The sequence below is a fragment of the Halichoeres trimaculatus genome, unplaced genomic scaffold, assembly GCF_033239565.1.
Source record: "Halichoeres trimaculatus isolate MK-OKI-2021-1 unplaced genomic scaffold, fHalTri1.1 fHalTri1_scaffold_17, whole genome shotgun sequence".
NCBI classification, from domain to species: domain Eukaryota; kingdom Metazoa; phylum Chordata; class Actinopteri; order Labriformes; family Labridae; genus Halichoeres; species Halichoeres trimaculatus.
In genome coordinates, this window is record NW_027437195.1 from 21,901,739 (window position 1) to 21,916,175 (window position 14,437).

General features: G+C 42.5%; 1 protein-coding gene across 2 annotated transcripts in view; it reads left to right on the forward strand.

The window, feature by feature from the left end:
* The window catches only part of slc25a21 (solute carrier family 25 member 21), a 111,606-nt gene extending 100,636 nt beyond the window's left edge, over nucleotides 1-10,970 (forward strand). For both annotated transcript variants that reach the window (XM_074692083.1, XM_074692084.1), the window contains 7 exons: nucleotides 1,288-1,354; nucleotides 2,111-2,170; nucleotides 5,932-6,039; nucleotides 6,132-6,296; nucleotides 8,134-8,315; nucleotides 9,349-9,401; nucleotides 9,821-10,970. In XM_074692083.1, the coding sequence (XP_074548184.1) occupies nucleotides 1,288-1,354; nucleotides 2,111-2,170; nucleotides 5,932-6,039; nucleotides 6,132-6,296; nucleotides 8,134-8,315; nucleotides 9,349-9,401; nucleotides 9,821-9,882 (697 nt within the window). In that variant the 3' untranslated portion in view covers nucleotides 9,883-10,970. The remainder of the gene's footprint in view (nucleotides 1-1,287; nucleotides 1,355-2,110; nucleotides 2,171-5,931; nucleotides 6,040-6,131; nucleotides 6,297-8,133; nucleotides 8,316-9,348; nucleotides 9,402-9,820) is intronic.
* Nucleotides 10,971-14,437: the final 3,467 nt, after the last annotated feature.

A 14,437-nucleotide genomic window follows, 5' to 3' on the forward strand; every position in this document is an offset into this window, starting at 1 on the left:
GGAAAACTACCAAATGGACTAAAATTACACAGCTACCGTCTTCAGAAACATCCAGTATATCAAACCCAGGAAAATAACTCTTAAATCATTCCTCCCAGATTCCCAGAGAACTTGTTTGCCGTGGTTTGTGGTTTGAAAACATATCTCAGTAGTTGCGATGCCAAACGGCAGCAGTTGACTTTCTGTTTCCACTTTCTGTCCTTGGTATCAGTCTTGCGATGTCAGAGACTTGAGTCGAGGAGCATGTGCTTTGTGAAAGGACAAATGAAAGCCAATGAAAATGAAAGTAGCTCTTCATGAATTGAATGTGGTAAAGAGACTTTTTCATACCTGAGACAGTAGCTCTCGCCATGCCCTGGAGGGTTGTCTCTTCTGGTTTGGCAACGGCTAATTTCAAACTGAAATGCATTCAAGACTGAGGGTGCTGAATTAAAAAGGTGATGGTGATAAGCAGACAAAAGGGTCCAAATGCTTTTTCTGGGTTACTGTACAGGAAATAAAGGCTCAAACTTTTTGAGGCTTTACACGCTATAGTCTGTCTTGTCTCTCGAGGCTAACATTAGCTTTTGCCATACTCAAAGGTTTTACAAACTGCCAACTTTCTTTAACTGCGGAAATCCTGGTTGATACTCCTGCATTAAATCTACGCCATAATGATCGATGCAGTCGTGGGCACTACTTAATTCTGCTTTGATCTGTTTTTCTGCAGTCCTCTAAGAACACACATGAGGGCAGTGTGGTCTGTTTGATCATCAAACCACTGCTAGTTTTCCTGCTTGCTTCTTCACAGCGATTTTAAGGTTATTATATATTAAAGCAAATACATGTTTGCATTTATCACTGGATAGAGATGAGATTTAGGAGGAGATGAAATGTACTGCCGATGTCGACTATTTCAGAAATATTGTGAAAACATGAAGCACAATCCGGCTCAGTAGACCAATCGCAGGGCTTACGACTCAAATACACTGTATGTTTCTCTGGTGCAGCTCTGCTTCGTCACAGCACTGGGTCAGACAAGTTTCCATTCAAGTCAACTTAGACTGGATCTGCTCCATTGGGGTCTAGCTGCGCCCCTGCTCCCGCAGGTCACAGCATATCTGCAACTATCCAATTTTCTCTGGATGCCCAAGCTGTGACGTATCAAATCACTGTAGGGCAGATCAAACACAATAAGGACAGGGATCCTAAAATTTTCTATAAACGCCCAGTGACTTACAAAATAAAGCAAACTGTGTCAAAACCAGATCGTATTCAACCCGACTGTTTTACTACCTCTCTTCACAGAGTCTTCGGTTTCTACAAAGGGATCCTGCCTCCCATTCTGGCTGAGACACCAAAGAGAGCGGTCAAGGTGAGATAAAGGATGTGAACATCAGCTTAGGTTAAAAAAAACACACAGCTTTTGGCTCCGCTCTGCCCAGCTCAGCCTCTGGTTTCACCAGGAGCCGCTCTGCTGCCATATGAAAACACTCTGACCGCAGTTGCTCTAACATGGTACGCACATGTTGATTAAACACATGACGCCCTCCGCCTGGTCTGCCTCCTCCTATTTGCTGTGTCGGTCAACCAAATATTGACTTACAAGCATTTACAGCAAGCCCTCCCCAGAGCTCGCTCTTTTGATATTTGTAAACTGGACGGCTGAGCATCTCTTGTTTTACACAAACGTATACATAACATATAAAGGGGTATTGGGGGAGGTAGAGGAAGGACGAGGCAGCTCTGTAATGAGATGCTAAGGATGTGAGATCTTTAAAAATAAGTACTCACTCAGACGATGGGGTAATCGCTCACACAGCGAACAAAGCGGACCAATGGTGAGAACCGTCTGGAGAGAAGAATTAAAGCAAATTAAAGGTCCGATTAAGACGCCTCTGCTGGCATTTTGCCCTTTGATCAAATAAACAAATCAGTGGATGTGTCTCCTTTTAAAGACCAACTTCTCATTTTCCAGCACGTCTTAATTTTCATGTGCTATTATCAAGGATCAACAAGTTCCCTTTTCCAGCTCATTGTTTTTTATGTTGCTGCTCTTAACCATAAGTGTGTGTACGTGCGAGTGTGTGGCAGTTTATGACTTTGTTTTTCCCCAATCTCTCCTCTGCAGTTTTTCACCTTTGAGCAGTACAAGAAGCTGCTGAATCTGACCCCTTTGTCTCCTGGTTTGGTGAGTCGTTCACCCAGAAACACCTGAATACACTCGCACCTGGAAAATAAACACACGTACGACGGAGAATCAGAGAAACGCGTTACACCCTGTGTCCAGAAAATCAACCTCGGATGCTGTGAAAACAAAGACTAACGCCAAGAATAATTTAAACAGCTGGATAAATCTATATATGAATCTTGTTGCCGTAGAGTTGTGAGCAGCGCTGTTTGAAATCCATCTAATACATGAACACACTTAATGTCTTGTTCAAACCTTTTCATCTTTTAATTCTAATCTCCAGTTCTGGCTCGCCTAAATAAACGATTACTCTGTTGTGATAGACAGAGTTGTCCTAATACTGGCTCTGCCCTTTAACCTGCAGATCACCTTATAACTGACATAACAATGATGATGACTTTTCAAACTTGGATTAAATGAACAGAGACTAAAATAACACGTAAATAATGAGTTAGGTACACATTAAAGTATCCTTGATGATAAACGAGTGCCTTTAAATGACGGGTGTATCGCTGATTGTATGATAAAGGTGAAGAACAACCAGTGAACAAACCTTGCGCTGAAATAATAACGTGCCTCACTTGCCTCCAGCAGCGAAGAATGCTCCCTCTCGTCTAACCAAGTAAAGTAAACCATGGCGCTGATGTGAGGTTGTAGGGCCAACTGTAAGGTTGGTTATGACTACAAATGTCAATCAGATTGAATCGTGTCCTATTTCATAGTTTCATAGGAAACTACACAGAAGACTGAAGAGAACAGAGTGTAGGATTAAAAAGATGTGTCAAAGGGAAGTTGTAGCTTAGCTTCTCATAAGCTGGTCAGGTCAGTACCAAGTGGCCTTCAATCCCCACCATGAAAAATGAGATGGATTTCAGGCAACAGAGCAGCTAGTAAGGGTGGGAGAACAAATCGAAAATCGATATATCATGAGTTTTTGGTATCGAAATCGGGATTCTTTGTCGAATTTTTTTTTTTTTCCAAATTAAAATTCTTCATTTCAGTCTTTGTTTATAAACTGGATTGGAAAAAAGTTACCATTTTTCTCCAGCAGAGGGGGAAATGTTTCTCTCTGACTCATGTGATGTGCATTTTATGGGAAAACATGGCTCCAGATTTAGTCTCTAGACATTATCATCATCATGCAACTTTTTCACATGGTCTGGTTTTAAAAAAAAAGCAAACCAAAAATCACAAAATCGTCAATATCAAAGAATCGCAATTGAAATCGAATCCGTACCCCAAAAATTGTAATAGAATCGAATTGCGAGAATAGTGTATCGTCCCAGCAGAAAATGAATGATATCAAAATATGACTCAAACAGAGGCACTGAAAGTGTCTGGACAGTTCTGTGTTGACTACATTTAATCACATTTTGATTTTAATAACCATTAATTTGCAGCGATAGCCTGTCCAAATCAGTGCTGGTGTTTGTAGACTTAATCTGGATTGAACGTGATCACATTGGGATTTGTACAGATGAGTCAGAGTCCCTGATGCTCTGGCTGGTCAGGTTTTTTTAAAGTTTCTTTTGTCACATATCAGCATTAAATCAGTTTTCCTCGGAGCCCAAACACCTCAGTGCAATTTTGGTGAAGGAGCATGATTCATAGCTTTGTTGAACAGACTTGTTATTTTCCATGTTGCCACATTTGAAAACTTTGACACAGCAACCCAGAGAGAGTTGAGACATCATGGCAGAGAAATCTGAACTGATCTCTCATAAATTAAAATGAGGAGAGTCTGTCTTAAAGATCTGATTTGTCTGCAGTCATAACCAGAGCAAAACAAAAAAAGAATCAAAGCTTTTTCAATTCTTATGTCATCAGATAAAAGTTGCAGATTTCAGTGTGGATTGCTTGAGTTCATGTAAGGTCTGTTTTGAGTTGGAAAATGAACGTGGATATCTGCTTGAGTGGGAACATCTAAGAATCTAGCTGGAATTTAGTGCCTGAATCGCAAACTTGACCTCATATTCATCTTTAACATGGAAGACAGACAACTTTTTGTTATCAAGACATTCACTTTTCAACTTTTGCTTCAGTATACTTTGTAATGTCGTACCACCGCTGGTTATTGTTCATTGCTTGAACTTTAACTACATAAACTACGCTTTATGAAATCAAAGCTTGCAACACACCAAAGTCAGAAGAATGATGAGCACATGAATGCAGCATCTGTACAAGTTGCGTTTATATAAATTAATCTACAGACACAGATTATAAACATGAAATATGTTCTTCTAATGTGTTCGATTGTTTTAATTTCAGCCCAAAATACTGACATTTATCAAAGTTTCATCCAAACTCCACCCCTTTTCAACAGTTCTTCATTCTCCTCCTATGACTGTGATTCTATATAAATAAAATCTATTATAAAAGAGAACACAAAAGGATTAGTTGGGCTGTTTGGACGATTTCACTACGAACTTTGCTTTATTCAATCTTGGAGATAAAAGGTGTGATTAGCATCAATAACAACGTGTACGCCCAAAACACGGACGGTTAAGTCGTAAAGCCTCAACACTTTCCGGAGAAACCAACTCCTGGTGTGTTTGCTCGGTAGTGGTTGATTCTCTGGACTGGTTACACCACAGCTTTTGAGCATGATCGCAGTTTCATCCTTGCCTCACCTCACTTCTGTTACATTGAGTCAGAGTTTTAAGCAAGACAGATTTGCGTTGCGGGGGTGTGGTCACCACACACCACCTATTCAGGTGGCAGTCAAGTGTCAGCCGTGATGGATGACCTACCTGCAACTCAGCGCGGAGTCAGCTGCCCGAGCACGACGCTTATCCTCGTCTTGTTTTTACAGCCAATGGTGGAGAAATGTTTACCTGTCCCATCCATCATGCTCTCTTCCCCCTCCTTCTTCTCTATCTCTTCATCTTCCCCTTCCTCGAGTGGTTCCAACCCCGTTTCCCCCCAGAGGCCCCGACGTATCAAGTGCAGTAATCACATCAGATCATTAGTGCAAGAAAATTAGTGATGGGCTCTGAAAGACTCCCTCTCTGCCGTTCAGCATGGCACAGCTGAATGCCTTCACTCTGATTAATGAGGACACACACAGTAATAATACAAATAAGGAATTAAACCGTGGCCAGCTGGCTGTGTAAACATCACCAGGCATGTCTGAGAGGATGGGTCCCCGGGCCCTGACAGCGGAATAAAGAGGCAGGAAGAGTAATGAGCTATAGACACGTTCTTGACATGTTCCCATTACGCTCCTCTGTGAGCACACACACACACAGACTCATATGTATTCAGTCCTAATGCAAATACAAGTAGCACTGCCACGTTCGCTGTTAATTACATGTCCAGGATAATACTCATGAATAGGTAGAGCACTTGCTGCCTCTTATATTCAATCAGGACAATAAATTAATAACAGAAAACTTTTAAAACACTTTCTATTTTTGGACTAATTTCTTCTTTTTGTTCACATCTCTTTCTCCAGTCTGTCAACCAAGATATTGTCAAATAAAAACAAACACAGGTGTCCTGTGCGTCTTCAAACATTTGTCAAACGACCACACTGACAGACGTGACAGAAACATATTTCCATTTTAAGTCGAGACAAAAGGACTCGGGGAACAAGTTCTCTGAAAATCTTAACAAGAATCCTGCAGCAGCTCCTGCAGCCCCAGCGCACAGTGCAGACAGTGTTCCTCATTGTCTTCGTAAATGTGTCCAAACTGCCGCGTCTCTACCCAAATATTATCTCCACATTCTCACCTCCTAAATTATGTCCATCCTCCCTCCAGGCGCTGTCTGTAGCGGGGCTCGGCGCAGGCTTGACTGAGGCTGTTGTCGTCAACCCGTTCGAGGTGGTGAAAGTCAGTCTCCAGGCCAACAGAGATGCCTTCAAAGAGGTTGATAGAAAAAAATGCTGTCTAACTCATGAAGTGTCCGTAAGGAGTTTTGTGTTTTTTGACATGTCCACCTTTTGGTTTTTCCAACACAGCAACCCTCTTCGTTTGCCCAAGCAAGACTCATAATAAAGTCGGACGGGTTTGGACTCAAGGGCCTGAATAAAGGACTGACTTCCACTCTTGGACGACATGGAGTTTTCAACATGATCTACTTTGGCTTCTACTTCAACGTCAAGGATGCTATTCCTACCAACCCGGTAATATGAGCAGCAGAATCTATGAGCACACTTTTTGTTCCAGTGTTTCACTTTTCGCTAACCCAGCCACTTGACCGTCACGCTGATTCACGTTCAATTCTTTGTTTTGGTGACCTTGACTTCACCTAATTTCTGCTACCTCCAGGCTATATGATCTGCACGTGTCCCAGCCACCTCAGCAGCGGAGGAACTGCGGGTGTTTGACAGTATGATTAGTGATCCTGCCTGCCATGGCAAGGAGGAAGCTCAAAATCAGAGAGGAGCTTGTAAGATCAGCCTGGCTAATACCCCGTCTGTTTGCTCTTCATAACATCCTCAAAGTTTCACATTACACATCCGGCAGAGCCTGATGGCCCAAACAAAAGTTAATTTTGTTTAATGGAAACGTTACCATACGCCAGTTCCACATGTACAAACTGGAGCATTAGATTAACCCTAATGAACTAATTGGAAGCAGACAGCAATACTATTTTCAAGAGGAGGTTACATTGGGAGCTCAGGCTTTGCTATATTTTCAACATTTTTCCAGTGACGCATGTTGTACAGAGAACCAAGTGGTCATCCTCTGAATGATAATTATGTGGCTGGATGACCCAAATAGCTCTCGTCTTAGATTGCAGCCATTTCTTTTGGGAATGATCCTCCGGTATGAGCATTGACGGACTGATTCAGTTTGTGAGAGGCTAACGATGGCTATTGTTGAGGCAGAACAGGATAAATACCGCGGCCTCCGACAGGCTCACAGGCTGAGCTCAGAGTGGCGTTCTTCCAAACCCCTTTTGTGAGCAACATGAGCAATGAGCTTGCAACTCAAACGTGTCCATATTCAAATCGAGGCAGGCCGAGCTCAGGCTTCTCGTGTGTCACTGTCGGAGGCAGATAGCACTCTGCCGTCGTTGGCGAGTGAATGTGTGAGGGGATGTTTGCTTAAGGCTGTTAGGAAGTGGGTTGATGGCCGTACTTAGGCCCAGGGTATGTTAGCCCCTTCCCCGCATCCACAAAGACATGAAGAGGCAGGATTAGTTGTTGATTTACCTCAGCTCTCAGGGTGTCCAGCCGCTTGAGAAAGGCCCGGACCAGAGAGGCTGCTGTCATTTGTAAAAATATCCCGGCCAATTAGCTGTCAGAGCTCTCTGAGTCTGGGCTTCTTTGGTACAGTAATACCCCTGTGCCGAGTCACAGCCCAATTACCCAAATTGTCCCCATATGCCTCCCCAGTCTGCCTGCATGCACCCTGTTTATAAATCCTCCGTCCTGGCTCCCCTGGAGAACATGTGCTTCTGTTCAGCCAATCAGAGTGCGGCACCGCAGCCAGGAAGCACTAATCTGCCCCCCGCTACCATAAAATGATCAGGGCTTTCATGGCAGCTTTGCAATCATATGCACAACCCCCCCTCCATGCTGGCACTCACGTTTGCTTACATTTATATATGCACAAAGCCTTTCTGTTTATTATGTCAGCTCCGTGATGCTGCTTTTCTCCACCGCGGTACGTCTGAATCATGTTTCGTCTCATCATATCAAACACCTGAATGCACTCTAGAAAGGCTGAGCTTCTTGAGGTTAAAGTCAGGGTGGAGTATTATTTTATTTTACAGAAATTTGTGATGTGACTCAAGTTGTTAAATTGACTCTTTCGTTTTTGCTACTGAGGCTTTGAAACAATTTTAGTTTTGATTTTAGACTTTTCTGAGTCGTCTCGTTGCTTCTTTCTTTTATTGTATCTATGATGAAGCCTTGCAAATAATTACAGTTCTTAAAAAGTGCTGATCTTTGATATTAACTGACAAAAAGTAAAATGTCCTTTGCTTCCCCCTGCTCCTCTTTTCTTCACCAGAACCCCACTCTGGAGTTCCTGAGAAAGTTCACCATCGGCCTGGTGTCTGGGACCATCTCCTCCATAGTGAACATTCCCTTCGACGTCGCCAAGAGCCGCATCCAAGGCCCCCAGCCTGTGCCCGGAGAGATCAAGTACCGCACCTGCTTCCAGACCATGGCGCTGGTCTACCGGGAGGAAGGGTAGGAACAACAGGGGGTGTGGGTGGGGGCGTTGGAGGAGGGTACTCGGGGTGAAATTTGAAAATGCTGTCACTGGTCCATCCAAGAATTAATGAGGCACTTTGTGTGCTTTGTTAGCAATTCATACTTGGGAATCTGCCAAGCTGGCTGTCAGAAAAGACAAATGCAGCAGCTGCAGCTACAAGTTAGCGAGGTTTGATTGTGCAGTGTGAGTTTCCTACACTAACAACAGGGGAAGTGCAAGAGCAGCTTGATGCAAAGCCGTGATCTGCTGACTGGAATCCAAACAGTGACGTTACTCTCCGGGCTGTGCTCCCCTCGTGTGTGATCATACATTTCTGCAGTCTGTCAGTCGTACAGTAAATGTTAACATATTTTCAAGCCTCGGAGAATGACAGCTCTAAATGGAAGCTCAAGGAAAGATGTATGTTATGTTAGCAATTGCCCTCAGCCGTCCACTTCCCCCCATGCGGCTCCACAAGACAAGGGCCAGCGAGATGTTTGTCGTTAGTGGACACAGGAGCCCTCAGGGGCTGCTACAGGAACGCCACTGGAACGCTGTCATCGCAGGGGTGCACGGAGGGTGCCCCCGCTGCCACATCCAGTCCCCCCCGCTCTAACACAACACAGTCCCAGCTAATTAGTGGTCCCTATGGGAGACGTCGTTAAGCAGACCCTAACGAGCCGCGCGGCGCTCCACGGGTCAATCTAATCAGACAGAGGGCCAGGGAGGAAGTGGGTCGAGCCTTATTAACGCCATCAGTGGCGGGGGCAGGGAGCGGGACAGGGAGCACGAGGCGGAGGCAGGCAGCCACCGATCACCTTGAACGCATTAAGAGGAAGGTCCTCGCCGACGCTGGCCGTTAGACCCTGATTCTGTGTACCTGAAAGGGTGAGAGGCAGGCAGACAGACAGACAGGCAAGATCTCACTGCACACACACACATACACACACACACACACACACACTTACACTCTGCTGTGTGTTACTCCTGTATACTGTACATTATGAACATCCTGTTCTCCTTTTCTAGGTATTTGGCCTTGTATAAAGGGTTGGTGCCAAAGATAATGAGGCTTGGACCAGGTAATGGGAAAAGTCCTTCACACTGATATTCAAACTGTCTGAGTAATCACATGTTGCCTTTTACAACAGATGCAAAAAGTTCAGGTTTAGATGGGAAAATAATATTTAATGCCCAGTAACTCTGAAATTATTAATCTAATCAGAATTTCCAAAGACAATAATTCACCTTGCTTTGGGTGTTGCTGAGGGGAAAGGGTGGAGCAAGCACTACTTTCCTCTGAGACATTTTAATACTTTCACTCTCATTCCATGTGCCCAATAAATCCCAAACCCATCGACACAGAATTCTTCCCAGAGCTTTTGATATTTTAACCACAATCCTTTTATACAAATATATATTAATTTTTTCCTCTTCTGCCGATCACATGGTTCCTGAACCACGACCCCTGACTCACTGTGGCTCTGTTTTCTTCACACAGGTGGAGCCGTGATGCTGCTGGTCTATGAGTACGTGTCTAAATGGCTACAGAAAAACTGGTAACAACAAAAAAAAGTTAAAAGGAAAAAGGAAAACCAACTTAGTGCCTTATCAATGAAGTCTGGTTGACTCCACTGTCCACTGACTCCAGCTGAGTCAGACAAAAGTAGCACCATCACATTTTACTTTGAAAACAAGAGAAAGTAAATCTTGAAACACATATTTCTGTAGGAAACCAAAATATCTTCATATTACAAGTTGAAAAAATCCAGCTGTGCTCAATAAAAACTGACAAATACAGTTCCTACAGGAAACAGATTTCTTAATGAGTTAGTAATCTTAAAGGCTTTGATAGCCTGCTCTCTCAATAAGCCCCTCACTGTGAGTAATGAGGTCTTAGATTGATGTATTTTTGTTTTTGATTTTTGTTGCCTTCTTCAGCAGCTTGAAGTAGGTGGTGCTGAGTTCAGGGAAGGAGTGATTTCATGTACATGTGCGTGTTAAGAAGTCAAAGTTTAAACAAATGGAGATCTTAACTTTGATGACAGTGGTTGGGTTATTTTTGTGAGTTAGTCGAATCTGAGGAGGACACCCACGCATTTCTTAAAGAGGGTTTTTGAAGGTCAAACTTTTGGAAGTGAATTATTTAGTTTAACTTGAATTATCACAATTTTTAAGTGAAGCCTTTAACAAAATAAGCTTAGATTTCTGACATGACAGCACAGAAACAAACACACTTCAGATGAACCTCACCTGAGCTCCACAGGACTCAGGCTCAAACACCTCAATCACTTCAACTTCTCGTTGAGGAGCAGCTTCTAAACTCAGCTGCAGTGCACACACATCCACTGCAGCACAAACACAACGCACACTACACGCTAAGACACACACAAACTGTGTATTTATTTCACTACCAATCCAAACTGGATCATACACACAAACTGTGATCGCTTCAAGATTTCTCAGCAAAGCAAACTCTCTTTCTAGCAGATGATTTTTATATGAATGATATTTTTATGAAAGTTTATAATCTGGATCTGATAAAATGTTTATTTTTCAAGCTTTTATTGGTTTTATAAGCATTTGTGAAAATGATTTTCAAGCATTGGTAACAAATAAAAAGAAATTAAACTCCTCACTCGGGTGCTCAGTTGGTGTGTGCGTCTCTGGGTGTGTGCACGTGTGGGTGTGTGTTCAGCAGGGTACTACAGTTTTTTGCTTAACGGGGATTTTATTAAGGATTGTGAAATAAAACCATAACCTTGCATGATTAATGATAAAACATTTCTTACCTGTACATTCTGTTTGAGGTAAATCTGGCATGTTTTGTGCCATTTTTGTTTTAGTCTTTAACCAAAGTTGAGTATTTTGCAGCTTCTCTGTGGTTTTTGTTGGTGAAAATAATTGTGATTTTGTAGCTTTCACATCCTTTAAGCCTGATTCTATATTTTTGAGCTTTACTTTGAATATTTTAAACATTTTTTCATGATGCATAATGCAAAAAAATGTAAAAATGTAATTATTTTTCTGTGTCAAAGCACACAAGTCAATGTATAGGCTAAAGTCCTTTTTCATTCCTGTCTCTTTTGAGCAGAAATCTAAAAGACAAAAATCAGATTTTTTTTCCTCAAATAAGAAAAAATATTACCGATAAATCAATGCTTCCCCACCCAGCAGTGTTACTCTTTTCCTATTGGATGCAGGCCTGGGTCTGATGGCCATATTTTCAGTTGTCTCGCAAGCTAGTTAACAGTTAACCTCTGATTGACTTTAACCATCTCACATTGCTTTTGTTTCACTATCACAGTACAGATGAAAGATGTTACTTTTTCCCCTTCTTTGTTGTTGGTTTCACCTTGTTCGTTTCATCTTCACCCTCCTCCTCTTCCTCCTGCCCCACTTTGTACCACTTTGTTGCTGAGAGCCTGTCAGTGGTTGAAGTCGTATTGGCCTGAACACAGCTCCAGTGCAAGCTAAAACAACAAGCTCAAGAAATGCAAATGTGGCTGCAGGATTGGAAGAAGGGGTTTTACTGCACATACTCTCCCTCTGCCCGTCTGTCTCTTACACAAATATTCACACACACAATGCAAACACACACACATACACACCTGTTGCACAGCCAAAGGGCTAGTGGCTGTTCGAGGGAACCTCTTCTGGTGGTAGCTTACACCGAGCCACGCTGGCATCAGACAGTCGTCATTAATGTGGTGGTTTCTCTCTGCCGATATGCACCAGCTCCTGGTTTTTTACCTCCAGGGGGTCTGTGTTGAGAGACTTACAACTGCAGCTTGCAGACTGATGGAATTGTAAGCGTTACACGTGTGCCTTTCTGTAATGGAGTGTTGAATGTGTGTGTGTGTGTGTGTGTGTGTTTCAGAGATGACAGCTTGCAATGTGTGCTGCGTGTGTTGCTGGTCGCTTAGGCAACTGAGCCACCCTTCACCTGAATTCCCTGTGCACCTCAGTCATCCTAAAACTCGAGGAGCGAAGTCTTCTCCTTTACTTCAATCTGTGTTCCTGTCTGGTTCATGCGCGTTACAATTCAATGAGCTGCCTCACGCTGATTTCCCTTCAAATTTGACACAACTCTCCCTCAAGGATATCCGGTCCCAGTTCCACTTTCCGAGTACAGTTCTGATCCCTGTTTGAGAAAATTAGCTGTTGTTCCAGCGTATGGTCTTAAAGACGACAGCTTATCCTTATTGTAGTATGGCATGATTCAGATCTAAGATACAATCTGGTCTTCAGCTTAGCTATTGTTGGTGGTATCTGATGCATAGTGTCATATTAACTCTGATTTTGAGTTTTGGTTCATGTTTTTGCTAATTTCAAATACCTTAATTTTTTATGATGACAGCTTAATTTTTTAATTAACTATATTTTTTTAAGATCTTCAAACTTGTAACATGTGCCAGTGAAGCACCACCTAACGTTCCTCCTGATACTACCCTTGTCCCTCACCATTGTGTTTGTATGATTTTGAGACATGATGATTGATCTGATTTTATTTCATAGTGCCAGTTTAAAAAGAGGAACCTGTTTGTGGCATCTATTATATTTATTATGGCAGTGTATGCTGTTTTTTTCTGTAGAAACTAAACCCAATAATGGTAACTGTGATTTTCACTATTAAAACTGAGTTTGAAAATCAGATTTGAACATCCATTTCAACCAGCTACGACAACGATACGCACATTTTTTTTTTAAATAATTCAATGAATTGTTCCATTTATGGGTGACAAGAGGACAGAAGTGATAACCATGACAACGGGCCCCTGACATGATGTCACAGCAAATCACTTCTTTTTAAAGACGAAGCATCAACTTTTTTTCCATACAAAACTCCCTGTGCTGAGCTCTTTGGGCTAATACAGGGGTTTAAGGAGGGAAAAAAGAAAACTGCTCGTGATTTGGCCGCACAGTTTTAACTCCAATGGCAGAGAGAATCTCAAGTAGTTGCTTAATACCTTTTGGACATTTTTTTTAACATTATTATTATGGTGTCGACAGTCACGTCGAAAGTTGTAGGATCATCTTTTCAGTTTGCTGCCCTCATAATTTTGCATTGCTAACTGGAATGCGCCATTGAAAAAAATTGTTGCTGCAATGACTAAAAGATGGGTGACTTCTTGGTGCAATTTAGTCACAACTGTTGTTTTTTGTTGTTTTTTCAGGTTTATTTTTGTTCTATGTTTTCAAGCCTTTGTTCAGGGAGGACAGGCCAGGCTGGGCCACAGCAGCACATTAGTAGAGGGTAGAGGGTAAAGAAACTTTCACTTGTACGTTTCTCCATCTTTTTAACAGGGCTCATAGATGTCTTTTACATATCTTTAAATGGAATTATCAGGGAACGGGATCTTTAGATTCAGGGGGCAGTGCTTCTCTGTGGGATGTGCTTTTTCGTCTCGACTCAGCTGACTTGTTTTTTTTGTGGGAGGCGCTGCCATTAACCTGTTTAACCCTTATAGCTTTTACTGGACGCAATCATGATGTAGTTTTGATTAGCTTGACCGGTGGTCATTCTGCTGTCTCTGTGAGCCCGAGGCAGACCTGCTACCCCCCTTTTTTTACGCCCCTGCTCCCACACACATACCAAAGACACGAAACCAGACATGTTGTGATTATCCAAGCACAGTTGATTTTTTTTCTTTTTGGGAGGTTGTACTCACCTGTGTGCTCCATGCTGCTGTTTTAAGGCATTAAGCAAACACTCTGGCTCTTCTCAGATCGGTTTTGAGAAATGTTCATTGAGCAGGAACACGCACAGAGTGCTGCCTTCACCCAGCGTTATGCTCTGCTCTGTGTTACTCTGCAAATGGCTGTCTTGTTTCTGATTGCATGTGGAGAAGTAAAGATAACCATATGACACTGAAGTCAGTCTCAGCCTCATTAATTATAAACACGTGTCTGCCCCGCTTTTTTAAAAGTACAGTCTTTGCTTCTTTGGTTGACCAGCGTTAGAACAGGAGAGCAGAAGAAGAGATTCCTCCTGTCTCAAAAACACACTGTTCGTATTTTTTAAATGCTGACGTCAATTAAGACGACCACATTTAAACCTCTGTGTGAGTCAGACAGGAGCACGCTCAGCTCTGTTCTAGTTGAAAGGAAAAGTTGT